This window comes from Thalassophryne amazonica, chromosome 4, assembly GCF_902500255.1.
Source record: "Thalassophryne amazonica chromosome 4, fThaAma1.1, whole genome shotgun sequence".
In the NCBI taxonomy this organism is placed as follows: domain Eukaryota; kingdom Metazoa; phylum Chordata; class Actinopteri; order Batrachoidiformes; family Batrachoididae; genus Thalassophryne; species Thalassophryne amazonica.
The window spans coordinates 40,379,991-40,404,592 of NC_047106.1; the positions used below are offsets into that span (position 1 = coordinate 40,379,991).

Below are 24,602 nucleotides of genomic sequence, written 5' to 3' on the forward strand. Positions count from 1 at the left end.
TTGCACAAAAACACAACAGTGAGTCTGGCAACGAAATGTCATTGCTTGGCTCCCGGAGTACACAGCACAAACTGGAAACAAGTTACAAATACCTATAAAAATATATCTCTATATATAAAAAATAGTGCAAATAGAGCTAAATTTAAAAACAGTCTAAAAATAATTAAATATATAGTTAGCAGCAGTGTCTGGAGTACTGCACAGATAATACCGCACTAAGGTTTTCTTCAAACAGAGGAAGGCAGGGAAGTAGGGTTAAGTGGTGTTTAGCAGTCTGATGGCCAGTGGAAAATAACTGTTTCTGAATCTGGCTGTTCTGCAGCACATGCTTGCAGAACCTCCTGCCAGAAGCCAGCAGGGAGAACAGTCCATGGTGGGGGTGGGTGGGGTCGGAGAGGATCCAGTGAGCTAAGGCTTGGCATCACCTGTGGGCAATGTCTTGGATGAAGGGGAATGGGGTCCCAATGATCTTCTCTGCTGTCCTCACCACTCTCTGCAAAGACTTCCAATCTGAAGCCTTACAGCTCCCAGACCAGATGGAGATGCAGCTGGTCAGCAGGCTCTCGATGGTCCCTCTATAGAAGGTGGAGAAGATGGGACGGGCAGGGAGGCTATCCTCATCCGTCACAGGAAATGCAGACGCTGCTGAGCTCTCTTTGCCAGGGACGTGGTGCGAAGTGACCCGCTGAGGTTGTCTGTAATGTGCACCCCCTAGAACTTGGTGCTGCTGACAACCTCCACCACTGTGTCATTGATGAGGAGTGGTGTGTGGCTGGGTCGGGATCTCGTGAAGTCAACAATGAGCTCTTTTGTTTTGTCGACGTTCAGGAGCAGGTTGTTCGCCTTACACCAGTCCACCAGATGGTGCACCTCCTCTCTATAGGCCTGTTCATTATTGTCCTGTATGAGGCCCACAACTGTTGTATCGTCTGCATACTTCAGTATGTGGTTGGTGTTGTACCTTGGATGACAGTCATGGGTCAACAAGGTGAACAGCAGGGGGCTCAGGACACAGCCTTGGGGGAGAGCCGGTGTACAGGGAGATGACACTGGAGATGCTGTTCCCCACACGGACAGACTAGGTTCTACCCGTGAGGAAATCAGCCAGTTGCACAGGGGCGTGTTGAGGCCCAGTTGGTCCAATTTACATACCAGGTCCTGGGAAATGATCATGTTGAATGTTGAGCTAAAGTCCAGGAACAGCATCCATACGTGGGTGTTCTTCTCCTCCAGGTGCTCCAGGCTCAGATGGAGAGCAGTAGAGATGGCGTCCTCAGTGGAGTGGTTGGGCTGGTATGCAAACTGGTATGGGTCAAATGATGGGGGCAGTATGGAGAGGATGTGGTCCTTAACCACCCGCTTGAAGCACTTCATGATGGTGGAAGTGAGCGCAACAGGGCAAAAGTCATTAAGGCATGTAATGGTTGGCTTCTTTGCCACTGGAAAGATTGTGGCTGACTTGAAGCAGGGGGACGACAGTCTGGTTGAGTGAGGTGTTGAAAATGTCCGTGAGCACGTCGGCCAGCTGGTCTGCACACTCCTTGATCAGCCGACCTGGGATGTTATCAGGGCATGTAGCCTTCCTTGCATTGACCTTCTTCAGGGCTCTCCGCACAGCAGTGGTCTCGAACCTGAGGGCATGTTCATCGGGGTGGGGGGTAGCTTTCCTCGGGGTGGTGTTGTTTAGCACTTCAAACCTCCCGAAGAAGTTGTTGACCTCATTGAGGAAGCTGATGCCATTTTGGCAGGGATAGGGTGTGGCTTTGTAGCCCGTGACAGTCTGTATGCCGTGCCACAGTTGTCAGGTGTTGCTGGAGTCACAGAAGAAACCATGGATCTTCTGTCTGTGGGCCCGCTTTGCTACCTTGTTGGCATGGTTAAGATTGGCCCTCGCTGATCTGAGTGCCACCGCATCACCAGACTTAAAAGAAGCATCACGCTCCCTCTGTCTTGAGCGTACTTCCTTTGTCATCCAAGCTTTCTGGTTGGCACGAGTTACTCAATCAATCAATCAATCAATCAATTTTTTTATATAGCGCCAAATCACAACAAACAGTTGCCCCAAGGCGCTTTATATTGTAAGGCAAGGCCATACAATAATTATGTAAAACCCCAACGGTCAAAACGACCCCCTGTGAGCAAGCACTTGGCTACAGTGGGAAGGAAAAACTCCCTTTTAACAGGAAGAAACCTCCAGCAGAACCAGGCTCAGGGAGGGGCAGTCTTCTGCTGGGACTGGTTGGGGCTGAGGGAGAGAACCAGGAAAAAGACATGCTGTGGAGGGGAGCAGAGATCGATCACTAATGATTAAATGCAGAGTGGTGCATACAGAGCAAAAAGAGAAAGAAACAGTGCATCATGGGAACCCCCCAGCAGTCTACGTCTATAGCAGCATAACTAAGGGATGGTTCAGGGTCACCTGATCCAGCCCTAACTATAAGCTTTAGCAAAAAGGAAAGTTTTAAGCCTAATCTTAAAAGTAGAGAGGGTGTCTGTCTCCCTGATCTGAATTGGGAGCTGGTTCCACAGGAGAGGTGCCTGAAAGCTGAAGGCTCTGCCTCCCATTCTACTCTTACAAACCCTAGGAACTACAAGTAAGCCTGCAGTCTGAGAGCGAAGCGCTCTATTGGGGTGATATGGTACTACGAGGTCCCTAAGATAAGATGGGACCTGATTATTCAAAACCTTATAAGTAAGAAGAAGAATTTTAAATTCTATTCTAGAATTAACAGGAAGCCAATGAAGAGAGGCCAATATGGGTGAGATATGCTCTCTCCTTCTAGTCCCCGTCAGTACTCTAGCTGCAGCATTTTGAATTAACTGAAGGCTTTTTAGGGAACTTTTAGGACAACCTGATAATAATGAATTACAATAGTCCAGCCTAGAGGAAATAAATGCATGAATTAGTTTTTCAGCATCACTCTGAGACAAGACCTTTCTAATTTTAGAGATATTGCGTAAATGCAAAAAAGCAGTCCTACATATTTGTTTAATATGCGCTTTGAATGACATATCCTGATCAAAAATGACTCCAAGATTTCTCACAGTATTACTAGAGGTCAGGGTAATGCCATCCAGAGTAAGGATCTGGTTAGACACCATGTTTCTAAGATTTGTGGGGCCAAGTACAATAACTTCAGTTTTATCTGAGTTTAAAAGCAGGAAATTAGAGGTCATCCATGTCTTTATGTCTGTAAGACAATCCTGCAGTTTAGCTAATTGGTGTGTGTCCTCTGGCTTCATGGATAGATAAAGCTGGGTATCATCTGCGTAACAATGAAAATTTAAGCAATACCGTCTAATAATACTGCCTAAGGGAAGCATATATAAAGTGAATAAAATTGGTCCTAGCACAGAACCTTGTGGAACTCCATAATTAACTTTAGTCTGTGAAGAAGATTCCCCATTTACATGAACAAATTGTAATCTATTAGACAAATATGATTCAAACCACCGCAGCGCAGTGCCTTTAATACCTATGGCATGCTCTAATCTCTGTAATAAAATTTTATGGTCAACAGTATCAAAAGCAGCACTGAGGTCTAACAGAACAAGCACAGAGATGAGTCCACTGTCCGAGGCCATAAGAAGATCATTTGTAACCTTCACTAATGCTGTTTCTGTACTATGATGAATTCTAAAACCTGACTGAAACTCTTCAAATAGACCATTCCTCTGCAGATGATCAGTTAGCTGTTTTACAACTACCCTTTCAAGAATTTTTGAGAGAAAAGGAAGGTTGGAGATTGGCCTATAATTAGCTAAGATAGCTGGGTCAAGTGATGGCTTTTTAAGTAATGGTTTAATTACTGCCACCTTAAAAGCCTGTGGTACATAGCCAACTAATAAAGATAGATTGATCATATTTAAGATCGAAGCATTAAATAATGGTAGGGCTTCCTTGAGCAGCCTGGTAGGAATGGGGTCTAATAAACATGTTGATGGTTTGGATGAAGTAATTAATGAAAATAACTCAGACAGAACAATCGGAGAGAAAGAGTCTAACCAAATACCGGCATCACTGAAAGCAGCCAAAGATAACGATACGTCTTTGGGATGGTTATGAGTAATTTTTTCTCTAATAGTTAAAATTTTGTTAGCAAAGAAAGTCATGAAGTCATTACTAGTTAAAGTTAATGGAATACTCAGCTCAATAGAGCTCTGACTCTTTGTCAGCCTGGCTACAGTGCTGAAAAGAAACCTGGGGTTGTTCTTATTTTCTTCAATTAGTGATGAGTAGAAAGATGTCCTAGCTTTACGGAGGGCTTTTTTATAGAGCAACAGACTTTTTTTCCAGGCTAAGTGAAGATCTTCTAAATTAGTGAGACGCCATTTCCTCTCCAACTTACGGGTTATCTGCTTTAAGCTACGAGTTTGTGAGTTATACCACGGAGTCAGACACTTCTGATTTAAAGCTCTCTTTTTCAGAGGAGCTACAGCATCCAAAGTTGTCTTCAATGAGGATGTAAAACTATTGACGAGATACTCTATCTCCCTTACAGAGTTTAGGTAGCTACTCTGCACTGTGTTGTTATATGGCATTAGAGAACATAAAGAAGGAATCATATCCTTAAACCTAGTTACAGCGCTTTCTGAAAGACTTCTAGTGTAATGAAACTTATTCCCTACTGCTGGGTAGTCCATCAGAGTAAATGTAAATGTTATTAAGAAATGATCAGACAGAAGGGAGTTTTCAGGGAATACTGTTAAGTCTTCTATTTCCATACCATAAGTCAGAACAAGATCTAAGATACGATTAAAGTGGTGGGTGGACTCATTTACTTTTTGAGCAAAGCCAATAGAGTCTAATAATAGATTAAATGCAGTGTTGAAGCTGTCATTCTCAGCATCTGTGTGGATGTTAAAATCGCCCACTATAATTATCTTATCTGAGCTAAGCACTAAGTCAGACAAAAGGTCTGAAAATTCACAGAGAAACTCACAGTAACGACCAGGTGGACGATAGATAATAACAAATAAAACTGGTTTTTGGGACTTCCAATTTGGATGGACAAGACTAAGAGACAAGCTTTCAAATGAATTAAAGCTCTGTCTGGGTTTTTGATTAATTAATAAGATGGAATGGAAGATTGCTGCTAATCCACCGCCCCGGCCCGTGCTACGAGCATTCTGACAGTTAGTGTGACTCGGGGGTGTTGACTCATTTAAACTAACATATTCATCCTGCTGTAACCAGGTTTCTGTTAGGCAGAATAAATCAATATGTTGATCAATTATTATATCATTTACCAACAGGGACTTAGAAGAGAGAGACCTAATGTTTAATAGACCACATTTAACTGTTTTAGTCTGTGGTGCAGTTGAAGGTGCTATATTATTTTTTCTTTTTGAATTTTTATGCTTAAATAGATTTTTGCTGGTTATTGGTAGTCTGGGAGCAGGCACCGTCTCTACGGGGATGGGGTAATGAGGGGATGGCAGGGGGAGAGAAGCTGCAGAGAGGTGTGTAAGACTACAACTCTGCTTCCTGGTCCCAACCCTGGATAGTCACGGTTTGGAGGATTTAAGAAAATTGGCCAGATTTCTAGAAATGAGAGCTGCTCCATCCAAAGTGGGATGGATGCCGTCTCTCCTAACAAGACCAGGTTTTCCCCAGAAGCTTTGCCAATTATCTATGAAGCCCACCTCATTTTTTGGACACCACTCAGACAGCCAGCAATTCAAGGAGAACATGCGGCTAAACATGTCACTCCCGGTCCGATTGGGGAGGGGCCCAGAAAAAACTACAGAGTCCGACATTGTTTTTGCAAAGTTACACACCGATTTAATGTTAATTTTAGTGACCTCCGATTGGCGTAACCGGGTGTCATTACTGCCGACGTGAATTACAATCTTACCAAATTTACGCTTAGCCTTAGCCAGCAGTTTCAAATTTCCTTCAATGTCGCCTGCTCTGGCCCCCGGAAGACAATTGACTATGGTTGCTGGTGTCGCTAACTTCACATTTCTCAAAACAGAGTCGCCAATAACCAGAGTTTCATCCTCGGCGGGTGTGTCGTCGAGTGGGGAAAAACGGTTAGAGATGTGAACGGGTTGGCGGTGTACACGGGGCTTCTGTTTAGGGCTACGCTCCTCCTCACAGTCACCCAGTCAGCCTGCTTTCCCGGCTGCTCGGGATCTGCCAGGGGGGAACTAACGGCGGCTAAGCTACCTTGGTCTGCACCGACTACAGGGGCCTGGCTAACTGTAGAATTTTCCACGGTGCGGAGCCGAGTCTCCAATTCGCCCAGCCTGGCCTCCAAAGCTACGAATAAGCTACACTTATTACAAGTACCGTTACTGCTAAAGGAGGCCGAGGAATAACTAAACATTTCACACCCAGAGCAGAAAAGTGCGGGAGAGACAGGAGAAGCCGCCATGCTAAATCGGCTAAGAGCTAGTAGCTACGCTAAGCTAGCGGATTCCTAAAAACACGCAAAGTGAATAATGTGTAAATAATTTAGAGGTGATTCAGCAGAAGGAGTGCTTTAGTTAAGGCATGTAAAGATTACACTGGGAAACAAATCGTAATCTAGATAACTAGATCAATCTAACTGCGCAGATTAAACAGCTAACAGATACAGAAAAACACCGCTGTGCTCCGGAACAGGAACTGATACAATACCGCCTGTTGTCTTTGTTACTGTGACCTCCTCCATGCACCACTGGATATAGTCAGACACAGATGCCGAGTACTCCTGTGTGCTTCCCTGAACATACCCCACGCTGTGCACTCAAAACAGTCCTGCAGTGCAAACATAGCATCCTCAGGCCACACTCTCACCTTCTTCACTGCAGGCTTTTCTCTGGTGAGCAAAGGCTGGTATGATGGAATTAACATAACAGAGAGATGGCCTGAGGAGCCAAGGTGTGGACGTGGGGCTGCTCTGAAGGCTTTCTTGATGTTTGTATAAATCAAGTCCAGTGTGTTTTCCCCTCTAGTAGCAAAATCCACATGCTGATGGAAATTTGGAAGAACAGTCTTCATGGTGACCTGGTTAAAGTCCCTAGCAACAATAAGAATGCCCCCCAGGTGTGTGGACTGCATATCAGTGATGGCACGGTAGAGGGTACTTAGAACGTGCTTGGAATTGCTGCTGGGTGGAATGTACACAGCAACAATGGTCACAGAGGTGAATTCCCATGGCAGGTAAAAGGGTCTGCATCTCACAGTCATAAACTGAATGTCCACAGAGCAATGACTGGAAACCAGGGTAGCGTTGTTACACCAGTTGTTATTACTGTAAATGCATACACCACCTCCCCGGGTTTTACCAGTGAGAGCATGGCTCCTGTCGGCTCTGAATGCTGTTAGTCCATCCAGGCTAATGGCTGCATCAAGGACAGATGGATTAAGCCACGTCTCAGTGAAAACAAAGATGCAACAGTCTCTTGTCTCCCTTTTGGTGTTTAAATCCAGCTTCAGGTAATCCAACTGGCTTTCCAGGGAGCATACGTTGGTGAGCAGGATAGACGGGAGCGGCGATCGGTACGGGTTAGCTTTTAGCTTAGCTGTAAGTCTGCCGCGGCAACTGTGTTGTGAGAGGAAACAGTGTGGCCTATGCTGGTGGGCCATTGAGCCTGGTGGGCCAGTGCGGCCTCCTCGTACGGCCTATGCTGGTGGGAAGCTCCGCTGCTTTGTGTGTCGCTGGATCTAATTGGCATAGTGTGATTACGGAGACTAAATAACTGCTTAAACTAAAGAAAACCTGACAGTCATATGTAGCTCTAGCACCATTTCGCTGCGCTGTAGGTGGTGGAATTAATGACGTTTTCGCTGTGTTGTCCGGGTCTGAAGCAACCACTGCCATACAGGGTGTCACCATATTTTTGCCGCCATATTTTCATTTTATAATGCAATGGATGCCTGACTGCAACAATAGTGTCTGTGTTTGTGATTGCCCTGGATCAAGACTAAAATCCAGGTTTTCAGTGACTTCCTGAACTCAGTCATCAGCAGCATGCCTGTATGCAGTGAAAGTGTCACACTAGATGAGAGATTCAGGGTCCTGGTGATTCCAGTCTTCGTGCATAGTTGTGTGGCTTGAACTCCAACAAGAGATGGATGATGTGTAAGGTTAATGTGTAAGTTGTGGGGAGCGAACTCAGAAGGCTCAAAGATTGACAGGAAATGGACTTAAAAAAACAGATGCTGTATTAAAAAGATACCCACACTGAACAAGAGAGTCACCATTTACAGCAGTGGGAGCTTAACAACATACGTCTCATACACCACTGAGGCCAAGACCCCCGACTTCCGGGTTACACCTGCTCTTAAGCCTGTCCTGGGCCCACCCACAGGTGGGCAGGTCAGGCCCTGCTAGGTGGATCAGTGGAGCTATGTGAATGGATGAAAACTGTTGGGTTTGACATACAGTTGTACTCAAAAGTTTACATACCCTGGCAGAATTTTTGCTTTTTTTGGCCATTTTTAAGAGAATATGAATGATAACACAAAAACTTTTTTCCACTCATGGTTAGTGGTTGGGTGAAGCCATTTATTGTCAAACAACTGTTTCCTCTTTTTAAATCAAAATGACAAGAGAACTACCCAAATGACCCTGATCCAAAGTTTACATACCCCTGTTCTTAGTACTGTGTGTTGCCCCCTTTAACATCAATGACAGCTTGGAGTCTTTTGTGGTAGTTTGTGGACGAGGCTCTCTGATGGTAAAGCTGCCACTGAATATGTTTGACTTTATTTACATCGATTACAAAGAAATATAAACAATATGGCACTCTATGGTAAATCTGCATGGAGTAGACATTTCTCAAAAACCGAGTGACTGTGCAAGAAGTAGAAGAGTGAGGAAAGCCACCAAGACACCCAGACAACCTCTATATAGATATTAAGTGCGCGGGTATGTATGCGTGTATCTTTGTATCTCCTGTTCTTTTCAACCCAATGTGGGTAAATGTAGATGTCAAAGAAATGCTTATTTTGTAAAACTCAAAATAAATGATCAATCAGTCAATATGTATGTATATGTATGTGTATATGTGTGTGTATATATGTATATGCATATATGTAGTATGTATGTGTATATATGTATACATGTGTGTGTGTATATGTATGTATATGTGTGCGTGATATATATGTGTATATGTGTAGGGGTATGTATATGTAAGTGTAGGTATAAATGTATGTATGTGTATATATATGTATTGTATATTTATTTATGTGTTAGTGGGTATGTATATAGGTATATATGTGAGTGTGTATATGTGTGTGTATAAGTGTATATATGTATATAATGTGTGTGTATGTATGTACGTATGCAGGTATATATGCACGGCCCAAGCAGAGGGTCACCCCCTAGAGCCTGGTCTGCTTGAGGTTTCTTCCTAAGAGGGAGTTTTTCCTCACCACAGTTGCCTAGTGCTTGCTCTGGGGGTCAGCAGGGTTAATATGGAGTGACTTGGGCCAAGTTTGTTGTGATTTGGCGCTTTATACATAACATGCTTATACATGAATTGAAATGTAATTGAATATTGAAGTGTATGTCTGTGTTGATATGTAGTGTGTTGTGAATTTGTGTATATGTTGTTATGACTGTTATAATTGTTGGACTCATACTAGCAGGGGTGGGCGTTGATAAGCTCTGCTTCTGCCCACACCCTTTCGGACTCACAGGCTTGTTTATATAACATTCATATTATTGGTATGTTTCTGTTCTTTCGGATTTGTGTGTGTGCCGAATAAATCCATTCATTCATTCATTCACAATAGACCTGGGTTAGTACATGAACTTATCACATTAATTTTTTCGGTTCTACAACGAAAACTTGGCACCCTAACAGCTTTAGCTAATATTATACTTTCAGAACAAAAATTACCTAATTATATTCCACTCATAAAAGATTTAGCTAACTTTAGGTTAGGTTTACAAAAATGGAAAAAACTACAATAACCAAAGATAATAATAAATCTTTCTTGAAAATTCATTTTCACAACAAAGGCATTGAAATGATCAAACTAACACAGATTCTACATAGCAAACCAATCCAAAAAAACTACACCAAATTTCATCAGTGATACCCCCCCTCCCTCCCCCCGTTATTAGCTATTCATATACTAAATCTGTAGCTGGTCAAGTTTTTAATCTCAAACAAAGCATAAAAAATGTTGACTTTGAATTAGGTACTACAAACCTTAACTGTGACTGTGACTCATCTAATTTTAAATACAAGCCAACAGGACATATAATAACCGGTAATCTCAGAATAATTGAGAACAGGAAGCTTAGAAAATTACTTAGTAAAGGACCATCATTTAGAGAACAAAATAATATTAACTGGGACACAAACCTCATAATAGTTAAAAAAAAAAAAGCCATTAAGGATTACAAAAAAACGTTGGGCTAAAAAAGAAAAAGTAGATACTAGAACATTGGACGAATGGGAAGGTTGAGTATTAGAAACAGTACAAATTAAGACAGACTTAGGAAAAAAGGAAAAATCCATATAAAAACATGTACTGTCAGACAAGGTTTGCCTAGAATACCTAAATAACTTTCAACGGCATTTTGTTTTAGTACCAGCAGATAAAGCCAACAACAATATCCTAATAGTTTGCAAAAAATATTACTTAGATGTAGTTTTAAAGGAACTCAACACTAGTGATGGGACTAACCCACAAACATACATGTTTTATAATAGTCACATAGATATTGTTACAAAACACTAAGAATTTATGACTAAATATAACATTAAAATTACTAATGATATGAAACAATTACCATCCTTCTACTGGCTTCCAAAATGCATAAAAATCCAACAGGTAGTAGATTTATAGCAGCCTCTATTGCATGTACTACTAAACCATTATCCCAACTACTAACCTCTAGCCTTAAATTAGTTGCAAAACATTTCAAACAATACTGCGAAGGCATAGCTCGTAACACTGGAGTTAATTGTTTTTGGATTATCGATAATGCTACAGAGGTTTTAAATAAACTAAAAAAGTTAAACAAAACTAAAGTAACTACACATTTTGATAGTTTTGATTTTTCCACCCTGTATACTAACGTCATATATATATATATATATATATATATATATATATATATATATATATATATATATATATATATATATATATATATATAGTATCAGTGAACTAGTCAGGGAAGCCTTTACAATTAGAGGTTCTAAATATATCGTTATTAGAAATAACAGAAATTTAATAGAAATAATAGAAATTTCCTTCCCACTGTAGCCAAGTGCTTGCTCACAGGGGGTCGTTTTGACCGTTGGGGTTTTACATAATTATTGTATGGCCTTGCCTTACAATATAAAGCGCCTTGGGGCAACTGTTTGTTGTGATTTGGCGCTATATAAAAAAATTGATTGATTGATTGATTGATTGAACAGCACAACATATTGGTCTAACACTACATCAACACGTTATCATAATATAACTGAGGAAAATATGATTGAGCATATATACTCAACAAAAATATAAACGCAACGCTTTTGGTTTTGCTCCCATTTTGTATGAGATGAACTCAAAGATCTAAAACTTTTCCACATACACAATATCACCATTTCCCTCAAATACTGTTCACAAACCAGTTGAAATCTGTGATAGTGAGCACTTCTCCTTTGCTGAGATAATCCATCCCACCTCACAGGTGTGCCATACCAAGATGCTGATTAGACACCATGATTAGTGCACAGGTGTGCCTTAGACTGTCCACAATAAAAGGCCACTCTGAAAGGTGCAGTTTTGTTTTATTGGGGGGGATACCAGCAGTATCTGGTGGGACCACCATTTGCCTCATGCAGTGCAACACATCTCCTTCGCATCATCCGTGAAGAGAACACCTCTCCAACGTGCCAAACGCCAGCGAATGTGAGCATTTGCCCACTCAAGTCGGTTATGACGACGAACTGGAGTCAGGTCGAGACCCCGATGAGGACGACGAGCATGCAGATGAGCTTCCCTGAGACGGTTTCTGACAGTTTGTGCAGAAATTCTTTGGTTATGCAAACCGATTGTTCCAGCAGCTGTCCGAGTGGCTGGTCTCAGACGATCTTGGAGGTGAACATGCTGGATGTGGAGGTCCTGGGCTGGTGTGGTTACACGTGGTCTGCGGTTGTGAGGCTGGTTGGATGTACTGCCAAATTCTCTGAAACGCCTTTGGAGACAGCTTATGGTAGAGACATGAACATTCAATACACGAGCAACAGCTCTGGTTGACATTCCTGCTGTCAGCATGCCAACTGCATGCTCCCTCAAATCTTGCGACATCTGTGGCATTGTGCTGTGTGATAAAACTGCACCTTTCAGAGTGGCCTTTTATTGTGGGCAGTCTAAGGCACACATGTGCACTAATCATGGTGTCTAATCAGCATCTTGGTATGGCACACCTGTGAGGTGGGATGAATTATCTCAGCAAAGGAGAAGTGCTCACTATCACAGATTTAGACTGGTTTGTGAACAATATTTGAGGGAAATGGTGATATTGTGTATGTGGAAAAAGTTTTAGATCTTTGAGTTCATCTCATACAAAATGGGAGCAAAACCAAAAGTGTTGCATTTATATTTTTGTTGAGTGTAGAATTCCTTGTAGGCAATATCTATATAGAGGTTGGCAACAGAATTTTCAAACAAACAATAGGGATACCTATGGGAAAAGATTGTGCTCCACTTTTAGCTAACCTTTTCCTTTTTATTATGAATATAAATTTATGAAAGATAAACTTAAAACTAGTAGCAAGTCGGCAAAAACCTTTAATAATACCTTGTTACACTGATGACCACCTTACTTTAAATAACCCTAATTTTGAAAATGAAATTAAAAATATTTATCCATCTGAATTAGAACTAAAAAAGACTACAGAAAACAATAAAAAAAACTCTCATACTTAGATATAGAGTTGAGCATTATAGATAGTTTAGAACAGCCGTTTTCGACAAATGGGATGATTTTAACTTTCATATTGTAAAATTTCCTTGTATGAGTAGTAACATACCGAGTAAACCTACATACGGTGTTTACACTGCTTAATTAGTCAGAATTGGTCGCATCTGTGATTATTAAGTTTTTCCACTAGACACCATAAACTTACTAGCAGATTAGCTAAACAAGGGTTTCTGTATAACAAATTGGTTCTTCAGTTCAAAAGATTTTTTAATAGACATCAAGAAATAATATCTAAGTCTGGGGTTCCCATTAAAAAGCATGTAGAAGATGGAATTTCTTCTTCCTAGATAACCTACCATAACCTAACAAATAGCGTAAACTTTAGATAAAACCTATAACATATTATTTCTGAGCCTTTGTTTATATAGTTATACTGCTACAATTATAGCTTAGCCTATTAGTTATTAATTATCTAATAACGGCGAAGCTACTGAATACTATGTTGGTAATATGAGCAAGAGAAGAAGAAACAGCAACATGTGTAATGCTGGCAGTTGCAGGTTTGGTGATTAAAATGGACGCTGTTTTTCTCTTTTCTGCAAATATATGTACTTATGTCTCCATATACATTTCTATACGCTTTTCTTTTTCTTGTTCCCCCTTTTAATATTATTATATTTAAGTAAATATTGGAGGAGTGGGGTACAATTAGTTATACCTAACAGCTAACATTAGCTTATCTAACAGTTTCTGGCAAAATTTGATGCAGTAGCGCTGCTCCAGTCGTTCCGCCATTTTCCTTGCAATGAAAATCCACCGAGAGCACTACACACGACCTCACACAAAGGCTGCTTGCCAGCAAATGACGCAATCGACAGGTGTGAAAAAATTCAAGCATGCGCACGAAGGTTCAAGGTTGGCTCATGCAAGCACATGTGATTCAAATCCATCAGGTTTTTGCAAAAACAAAACAAAACAAAAAAAAAAGGTTGGATACTTTTCTAACAGACCTCGTGTAAGATATACCTTACTCAATTTTCATCAAGTTATCAAAGTAGCAAATTGGCCATGAGACACACTACCCAACAGATAATGTCTGGATGTCTTGGGAACTCTGTCACTCTAGACAATTGTGGTGCACCAGAGGAATGACACTGTAAAAAGAATGGTTATGTATACCTTGTATTTGTCCACCTGTCCTTGTAGTTTAATAGAAATGGCAGTAGGCTGCTCCAGCTTTCTCAGTCTATCATGCCATGCAAACAGGAACTCCTCAAACACATATGTTTTACTCCTGTAAAACACATTGAAACATACATATTTACACTCAAATACACGAAAGTGTTGAAAAATATGCAGTCCAAATAAGGCTATACATCCAGAATAGCATTTGTTGAGATAGATGCTTGTTCTTTAAGGACTAAAAAAGAACAAGCGTGCACATAGCCTCTACCTGAATGTTATCCAGTCTTCCTGAGCCTTCTCTTTGAAGCCCTGCTGCCACTCATCATACAGACTCCACATGTGGCTGTACTCCTCTAGATCTCTTTTAGCCTCCTCCGCTAGAGAGAAATCTGGCACTTCCAGGTCAAAGTAGGAACAGTCCTCACTGAAACCAGAGGACAGCTTTTTCAAGTCAAAGCGCATTCATGATGCTGACAGTGATCAAAGCATTTAAATTCAGATCATCACTTTACAACTGTCTGGTAATTAATCAGCAAAAAAATGAAGCACATTACAGCTTAGCAGGTGACTGGTGACAGTGGGCCTCATGTATCAACGTTGCGTACAGCGATATTTGAGCGTATATGGGGTGAATGCCAAAATGGCTGCGCTACTTGGCATTTATCAATATGGTCGGTGTACGGTGCGCTGAAAATATACACCATGTCGAGAGGTGGTGTAAATTATACACCAAAATGAACCAGCACTGGAATCCACATAAAAATGAAAATGATCAACATGATAAACAGTGCCATTATACAAATCAATGCATATGTTACATAAATAACACTTTCTTGATTATACTACATAATAATTAATACAAATCCCGCTTTTGCATAATAATAATAATTACAACTGTAGTGTTGTCATTCCCTTCCCTGTGCTGCAATCAGGTTTTGTTTTCTCCATTCGTTTGTTAACATAAAATAAATAAAGAAATAAATTTAAAAATAAAGAAATCTGAAAAATAAGGCGTGTCTTATTAACTGAGCTAGCAAATATCCACGTCAAGAATTATTGACATGTGAAAAGAGAATAACACTTTTTGGATTATACTACAAAACAATTAATGCGACGGCCACTTTTGACGCTCTATTGGCACGCGTCGTGATTGGTGAAGTTCTTTTCTTTGCCATCTTCCCTGCTTCCATTTCGTGAAATGAGGGTGTGTCTGAAGCGGAGTCTGAATATTTATGGACGTGTTCATTATAATTACGATTGTTTTCACCCGCCGCATTTATCAAGGTCACGTCGGGCGTACGCCGGAAATGGGCAGGTGCACACTGCTTGATACATGTCACGGCAACTTTGGTGTACTTCAAATTTACACCGGAAATTTACGCCACAAGCGCGCAACGTTGATACATGAGGCCCAGTGTGTGCAGGTAAACAGAGTGTGATGCATTGTGAAGCTGCTTAAGTAAGCACACAGTGTTGCACTCTTTTACAGAAGTGCTAGTAATTCAACCTGATTTTTTAACAGTTCAGAAAATTTGATTTTTTTAAACAAATTATTTAACCGGAGCTTTTACCAAAAATGATGAAGGTAATGGATGTACAGTAGTGTTCAGAATAATAGTAGTGCTATGTGACTAAAAAGATTAATCCAGGTTTTGAGTATATTTCTTATTGTTACATGGGAAACAAGGTACCAGTAGATTCAGTAGATTCTCACAAACCCAACAAGACCAAGCATTCATGATATGCACACTCTTAAGGCTATGAAATTGGGCTATTAGTAAAAAAAAAAAGTAGAAAAGGGGGTGTTCACAATAATAGTAGTGTGGCATTCAGTCAGTGAGTTCATCAATTTTGTGGAACAAACAGGTGTGAATCAGGTGTCCCCTATTTAAGGATGAAGCCAGCACCTGTTGAACATGCTTTTCTCTTTGAAAGCCTGAGGAAAATGGGACGTTCAAGACATTGTTCAGAAGAACAGCATAGTTTGATTAAAAAGTTGATTGGAGAGGGGAAAACTTATACGCAGGTGCAAAAAATTATAGGCTGTTCATCTACAATGATCTCCAATACTTTAACATGGACAAAACAACCAGAGACGCATGGAAGAAAACAGAAAACAACCATCAAAATGGAAAGGCTCATCCACTGATCAGCTCCAAGATACTTATGAGCTATGCTAATTATTTCAGTAAACATTAAAAATTTATAAAAAGAAAAAGAATGTAAAATTTACAGGAGTTTATTGCGGATGATCTCCAAATCTTGGAACTCTTCATGTTTGTCTCTGATGGTCTGTAGGCAGCCAAGAAGGGCAGCTTCATCGCCAGTCTCCAGAATCTCATCTTTGGGTTTTAGCTGGTCCCAGCGAGCTTTAAATCGTTCCAGATCGGCCATGTAGGAATGGATATAACCTTCCACATTGCCTCGCATTACATCCACCTAGGAGAGCCCAAAAGCACAAAAGTGAGGAGCACATAAACAAATGAATAGATGAACAAATGAATGAAACTTGTGGCGTCTACAAAAAGCGCAACCTGTTTATTTGATCCCATACCAACAAAATTGTTTAAGGACCTGTGGCCCACTCTTGGGCCGACTGTGCTGGAAATGATTAATCTGTCATTAACCTCTGGATTTTTTCCGAAATGTTTTAAATCAGCAGTGATTAAACCATTACTTAAGAAATCTAATATTGACCCTAGTGTATTGAAAAATTACAGGCCGATATCAAATCTATCATTCTGTTCCAAAATTTTAGAAAAGGTGGTTTCATGGGAGCTCATAGACCACCTCACTGAGAATGATCTTTTTGAGCCGTTGCAGTCTGCTTTTAGGAAATATCACTCCACAGAGAAAGCGCTCACTAAAGTTGTGAATGATCTTCTGCGAGCAATGGACTCAGACACCAGTACGGTTTTGGTGTTGTTAGATCTCAGTGCTGCATTTGATACCGTGGATCATCATATTTTGCTCAATAGGTTGGAGAATTTTTTTTGGGATTACTGGAAGTGCCCTTGCCTGGTTGACGTCATATCTGTCCAGTCGTTCTCAATGTGTCTTGTATAATGGCACTACCTCTGACCTTGCTGACATGAGATTTGGGGTTCCACAGGGATCTGATTTAGGCCCCTTGTTTTTCTCCCTGTATGTGGCACCCCTTGGGCATATACTGCGGAGTTTTGGGATTGCCTTTCATTGTTATGCTGATGATACTCAGTTGTACATGCCGATAACTGCGGGAAATCTCACTCCCATAAAATCCCTGGAGGACTGTCTTCTATCAGTGAGAAGTTGGATGTCTAGTAACTTCCTACTTTTAAACTTTGATAAGACTGAAATGATGGTTCTTGGTCCAGCGAGACATCGGCATCAGTTTGACCAGCTGGCGCTCAGCCTGGGTTCCTGTGTCATACATCATACGGACAAAATGAGGAACCTTGGGGTAATTTTTGATCCCATGTTGTCTTTTGACCTCCACATCAGGGATGTTACTAGGACTGCTTTTTTCCATCTGAGAAATATAGCGAGGAGCCGCCCCATCCTGTCCATGGCTGATGCTGAGACCCTGATTCATGCTTTTGTTTCTTCTAGATTATTGTAATGTTCTATTTTCAGGGTTACCACAGTCCAGCATTAGGGGTCTTCAGCTGGTTCAGAACGCTGCCGCCAGACTTCTGACACGTAGCAGAAGGTCTGAACATATCACACCCATTTTGGCATCTTTGCACTGGCTCCCTGTCTCTGTGAGAGCAGATTTTAAGGTTTTGTTATTGACTTATAAGGTTGTTCATGGACTGGCACCATCTTATCTGGCTGATCTGGTGGAACTCTACATGCCGGCCCGGGCTTTGCGGTCGCAGGATGCAGGACTTCTCTGTGTTCCCAGGGTGAAGAAGTCAGCAGGTCAAAGAGCCTTTTCGTATCGTGCACCCACCCTGTGGAACAGTCTTCCTGCGACCGTGAGGCAGTCTGAGTCTGTGGACATTTTTAAGTCAAGACTCAAAACCTATTTTTATTCTCTTTCTTATGGATAGTTTTTATTTTTATTTGTTTTATTCTTTTACTTCTGTTTTTATTTATGTATTTGAATTTTTTATTCATTTTTAATTATTTACTCAATTTTATGTTGACTTGCTTTATGTAAGGTGCCTTGAGACGGCTTTTGCTGTGATTTGGCGCATTATAAGCTAATTAAATTAAATGAAATAGCACAGAGAGGACTCAGAAGTCTTCAAGCCATCAATGCATGATACTTTTTGTGTTTGTGTGTGTGAGACCTGTTCTTTGATCATTAGTTGGTGGCTCTCCATAACAAGCTCCAGTTTGTCCCATTTCGCTTTCAGAGAAGTGAGAGAGTCCAGGCCTGCCCCAGCCACTGCTCGCAGTAAGCGGTTCTTCTCCTCAGCACACTGGAACTCAGGTAGGATCTAAACACAGACACATGTCTACATGAACAACGTGCATGTTCATAATCACCTAAAATTATTTACAAAATGAAAAATGCCTTATAACACTGACATAACCAAATTACATAAACCTCACACATCAGTGTTATTAATGAAAAAAGTGCACGGCAGAGATTAGGAGTGTGCTTGTCTTACTTCAGGTTTGCGGGTTAATATTTGCTTATATTTGCCATTGGCCAAACTAATCTCTTCCATGGTCTCTGGGCGGGTGCACAAGGCCTTTATTGACTCTGACACAAAACTGTCTATGTTTTGTGTGTGGCCTGGATACACATCAAACGGGGTGGGGGGATGAAAAAAAAAGGTAGAGGAGAGAGAGAGAGCAAGAGAGAGATGTATGGAAAGCAAAAACAAAAACGAAAGTGGAAACAAAAAGGAGGACCTTATTACAAGGGCTGACTTCTGCTAAATAAACAAAAAAGTGTGTGGTTGGGTGGTTGGTGGTGAGAGGGAAGACATTTGGGTTGTTAATGATAAAGAAGCAATTTTAACATCGAAAAGGAGACATTTATCATGTATCATTCGACAATGACAAAACTCATTCAACAAATGAGGAATTTGTTTTTACCTTGGACAGACTTTCTGAGTGACATGAGCAAGGTTTCAAATAGCCTTTGGATGAGGTCATCGATAACAGCTTTTACTGGTTCACAGTTGACCAGGATACAGTCGACACTCTCCTGACTGGTAGATGTAGAGGGAGAGGTTGTGAAAAAGGAACAGAAAAAAGAACATAACCCGCATGCATGACTCACAAGGTATTTTCTGGACTTGTGATGTCATTTACAAATAACACTTTTTCAAGAAAACATAACTGGATTAAATTCTAAAAGGGCTAATGTGGATGAAAATCTTGAACATGCACCAAAAGTTGAGAAAACATTTTCTTCAACTTATCCTATAAGGGGAAATGGAGAGTTGAAGCATTATCCCAGCATACAGTGGGGGGACACTTGGGACACCTCCAGAACAGGTTGCCAGCAACACATTGCTAAAACCTACAAACAAGTATTGATTAAAGCTCATTTGATTGATGGTCTCTGGAGTGGGAAGAAACCAGAGTACCCACAGTAACATGCAGACACAGGAAGAACATGTCAAAGGAGAATATTAAATATTACAACCTAGGTTCTATTTTTAGATGTTGTGGTGGTGGTGGTGGTGGTGGGGGTCATCTTGCCACTTGGGAAAAAATACACTTAAAGGGAAGATTATTTATTGGTAATGGAAACAATGCGCTAACAAGCAGAATCTGACTGGCTAATTTATGTTAGTGTACGGGTGAAAAATAACGCAAACTGCTTCTTGTCACCACTGAACAGGTGAATAAAGGATTATCAACCGAGTGAGAGGTCTGTACGGGGAAATATCAGACCTCAGTGTTTTTTACACGGACCTGCCTGACTCTCGGCCCGTACTTACACCTCTGTCTGATATCCCTGTACAGACAGAGCAAGTGAGGAATATAATAGTGAGCCATATAATTTGTTTATTATATGGCTGTTATATATATATATATATATATATATATATATATATATATATATATATATATATATATATATATATATATATATATATATATATGTATGAACATGCAAACTTACAGTATCGCCTGAATGTGCTGCTGACGGTGTTGAGTTCGTTCGCTTTGTTAACCTCCATGAAGAACTTGCTAACAGATCGTCCAGTCGTTAGCTGGTAAGCTTTCAATCTGTGTGTTTTTTCCAACGCTGTTTAGATATTTACTGAATACGTTCATGTCCGACGTTGTTTTTCTAATCGTGTTTTTAGCTTTGTGGTTTGTAATGAAAATACGTGTTGCGGAGCGATTGTCATGGTAACCCCTAAGAATTTGGGAAAATATCCGATAGGTAATCAGCCAATCAGACAGCACGTAGTGTCACAGCCATTTAATAAAAAGTATTATTAAATGCAGAGGCAAACCTGAGCACTGCTTGCTAACACAATGCACATCTTTCAGTCGTTGCAGATATTTATGTCGCTGCACTCATAAACATTTATTATTTGTATGCTATTAACCATTTGTATGTTCTCTTTCATTTTTTTTTACATTTGTTGTGTCTTTTATTCGCTGCTGACATTATTTTTGAAAAGGAGTTATTATATTTTATAGCTCTTTTTTAAATCAAATTCAAATGACTTTCTATGCTGTTTACTTGTTTTGATCATGTATGATGTGTACCTTGGCAAACGATCTGACTCCTTCCCACGAGCTTTCAGGGCCTTGAAGTTCATCTCCCAGTCCTGTGCTGATTTCAGATGCTTCTCTACTAACTTTTCCACATCTACCTGGCCCAGTACCACCCATTCCTGCATATAAAAACAAATAAATAAAAATATATAACTTTACAAAGTTGGCTGTGGCACAGGTTTCCTCATTTTCTTGTGTAATCACTGAGAAAAAAAAAAGCTAGCGAAAGCAAAGGATTCTCATGGCTACAAAGGTTCCCCCTTTCTAATGTAGATGTCTGACTGGTTAAAAAACAAAAGTGAGAACACACTGTAAAGTGTTCACTGGTGTAATAGTGAAACAAAAATCCTGTTAATAAAAATGGAGCTTCAGAACACAGAGAATTACAAACCCATTTATATGCCTTCACAAAAAGCAGTAAGGCCATAATATGCAATGACTCATCTAGAGGTTGAGAAATTTTGATAAATTTATATTCTTAAAATACACTGTTGAGCATTCCCTTAGACACATGGATTCTATGAACAGCACTAAGCAGCCAAAAGAAAAGTTAGACCCGTGTCATTCCATATCAGCAACCCAAGTTTCAGAAAAACTTCCCAGTAAACTTCCCAGAGTCCCCTGAATACATTCACGGGTGCTCCTATAGAAGTACATACAAGTATGGAGAAATCCCAAAATTAAGTTTCTATCTGCAATACTTTGGAAATTACAGTCCTTTGAAATTTGAAGTACTTTTATGCACTGGGCTGAACAAGATTTTTGGACCACTTTCTGATATTCAAAGCTCCTTTGATATGGCATGTAGAGCTTTGAAAATCTGTGACTAGGGTTAATTTTTTTGTAGAATTAAAAAATGTAATCAAAATAGGTGTATTTTATGAACTTTTTCTCCTGCAAGACTCTGAAGACACCTGAAAATTCTAAATTTTGAAAGCATAATGCTTCCTTTGAGAACTACGGTAAATGAGGCAAGCAATCAGAATTAATTTCCCCAATCATTTATGACATATTTGGGATTTTCAAACTACCCAAAAAGTGCATATTTTTGTCTTCTAATTTTAACATGTGGGCAGATAACCACCAATTTCATATTTTTAACATATATTTTTGTCTATCATAGATGATCTGACAAAAATATGGTGGTGTTGCTGAGCTTCCTTTTGGAGTTATACATTTTTAATGCATATTAAAACTCTAGCTTGTATCAGCATTGCTGAATGATTTGCTCAGTTAGTGGAAACTATTGTGTGCTGAAATCATGGAAAGTGTATTTGATCTGCAAGTATATTCAGCTTTTACATATGAAAACATGAACTTTATACACAGTAAATTCACCAGTGTTAAATTAACACTGACAGTGACCATATGGTCCCACTCTGGCCAGAGTAGGACTATATGTACACTGGCAGTGTTAATTTAACACTGTCGGTGTTAGTTTTACACTGGTGATTTTACTGTGTATGTAAAATTTGTCACTATTGTGTTTCTGCTGTGATAAATGGAAATGGACTGCATTTATATAGCGCTTTTCCATCTGCATCAGACGCTCAAAGCGCTTTACAATTATGCCTCACATTCACCCCGATGTCAGGGTGCTGCCATCCATGGCGCTCACTACACACCGGGAGCAACTAGGGGATTAAAGACCTTGCCCAAGGGCCCTTAGTGATTTTCCAGTCCGGCGGGGATTTGAAACAAGGATCTTCTGGTCTGAAGCCCAACACCTTAACCACTAGACCATCACCTCCCCCACTAGAGTATTGTAGTAACACTAGAATGTTTTGGTACTTGCTGTCTTGCGTATGACATCAGCAAGAACGTGTTCATGGATAAATAAATGTCTTGAAAAATTGTTGATGTGGCACAATGCTGAAAAATATGTTACTGATGACCCTGCATTGACATGTTTTTGCCAATCAATAAACATGCCTGACTTGAAAAATATGTTATCTTCACTTTCATGCTTTAATTTATGAAAGGGTACTACACTCTTCTTATTGAAATAAATCTTATGAGACAAAAACATTGAACTATGTAGTATTTGTATTTTGACTGGATATGTACAGCAACAAAAGTATAACAGCTCATCATTCATAATTCCAAAAGAAAGTCCAGCAACAACACCACATTTTTGCAACCTGGTCTCACGACAATTCGTGATTCAGCAGCATGAAATATACATTAATCTATTGGTTGGTGATATTGTGACAAAAAGTGCCTCATTTTCGTCACGGCAGCACAAATTCATTCTAATTCATTTCGTGATGGCTGCACGAAATTAAAAGTGGGGGGGGGTCGGGGTGGTTATGGTTAGGGTGGGGGGAAGGAGTAGGATGAGAATATGGTTAAGGTTAGGGTTGGGGGCATAGGTAGAGGTAGTAATAGTGAGTTTAAAAAAACCCTATCACGAAAATATGACTCATTTCGTCACGGGAGCACGAAAAAAAAAACGTGAGATTGGCTGCATTTTTGTCAGATCATCTTCAGATACACAAGAAGACTTAGTACAAAAATGGCAATGATGGTTTACTGCCCATATGGTCAAAACAGAACATAGAAATGGGCAATTTTTGGGAAATCTGAAAATTAAGCTAATTTAAAAAAATTATAAATTCTGAAACATGAAACTCCCATAATACATATGGTTACTGCATATACATGCCCTAAAATGCCATAAATGATAAGAAAAAATCATGAGTGTTTCATCTATCATAAGATTTGTCTGAGAAGCTCTCAAAAGGGATATCATTTTTTAAAATGGACTTTTCAGCTGTTTTCAGAGTCTTGTAAGCGAAAGGTTCTTAAAATACACTTATTTTGATTGATTTTGGAATTCTACAGTGAAAATTAGCCCCAGTCACAGATTTTCAAAGCAGGACAAGCCGTACCAAAGGAGCTGTAAATGTTGGAAAATGCACCGACAGGCTCGTTTGGTCAAATGTAATACATTTACATGAAATTTCAAAGCTCCATAATTTCAAAAATAATAAAGATACAATGTATGTGATATAATGTTTGGCATTTCTCTGTAAGTTTAGCAAATGAGCAGCTGTGAATTTTTTCAGGGTGATCTGAGAGGGTGGCCTGGGACCCCCTGGGGTGACTTGGTATTGAATGATGCACCTAAAGTTCAAAATCTGTAGTTTTGCAATTTTTAAAGTACAACTGCCAACTCTCACAGACAGCAGACACGACTACATGGTGAGTTCTAAGGCTAAAATCGTCTACTGTATATAATCAAACAACTCCAAGCAATGTAAAGTGTTAAATATAAAGAGTTACTCTGGATTTTAATAAATAATGCACATTAAAAAATCCATTTGATACATTTTTCTTATATATCCCATAGAATAATATTGCCATCATGTCTTATCACCTTGAATTTGCTCTGTACAGCCTGCAAATGTCCAAACAGGTCCTCTGCCTTACTGAAGATGGTAAGAAACCCAGAGGCATTTCTGTCAATCATGACACTAAAGATAAGCTCCTCCCCCTGGGCAATGACTCCTTTGAACATGTTTGGAATGGAGATGAATCGCTTCATCTCCCTGAAGTAACGTGCTCGTACTTCCTCAAATGGAGGTCGGAACTGCAGACGCCCTTGCCTACCGAAAAGTGGGGAACAAGAAAAAATTTTCACTTTTCAGGAAAAAACCTTCAGTACTCAGCTGGGTGTTTAACTCATGCTTAAAATCGGTATGCAATTTGTTAACCAATCAAGGACCACTTTTAGTCAGATTAGAAACATTGAGCAATTCATAAACATTTGAAGCAAGGATTCAATTAAAAGAACCCAGATGATTCTATACCGTATAAACTATAAGTAAGATTTTAAGTGTATTCCATGCTGTTGTAGTTAGTGTA

General features: G+C 40.0%; 1 protein-coding gene across 1 annotated transcript in view; it reads right to left on the reverse strand.

Annotated features, from left to right (window-relative positions):
- The window catches only part of LOC117508088 (cytoplasmic dynein 2 heavy chain 1), a 370,951-nt gene that overhangs the window by 235,963 nt on the left and 110,386 nt on the right, over positions 1 to 24,602 (reverse strand). Inside the window, exons 19-26 of the mRNA XM_034167743.1 lie at positions 24,115 to 24,343; positions 20,727 to 20,854; positions 19,089 to 19,204; positions 18,656 to 18,783; positions 18,332 to 18,481; positions 16,288 to 16,493; positions 14,323 to 14,478; positions 14,049 to 14,163 (exon numbers count right to left, since the gene is read on the reverse strand). Of these exons, the coding sequence (XP_034023634.1) occupies positions 14,049 to 14,163; positions 14,323 to 14,478; positions 16,288 to 16,493; positions 18,332 to 18,481; positions 18,656 to 18,783; positions 19,089 to 19,204; positions 20,727 to 20,854; positions 24,115 to 24,343 (1,228 nt within the window). The remainder of the gene's footprint in view (positions 1 to 14,048; positions 14,164 to 14,322; positions 14,479 to 16,287; positions 16,494 to 18,331; positions 18,482 to 18,655; positions 18,784 to 19,088; positions 19,205 to 20,726; positions 20,855 to 24,114; positions 24,344 to 24,602) is intronic.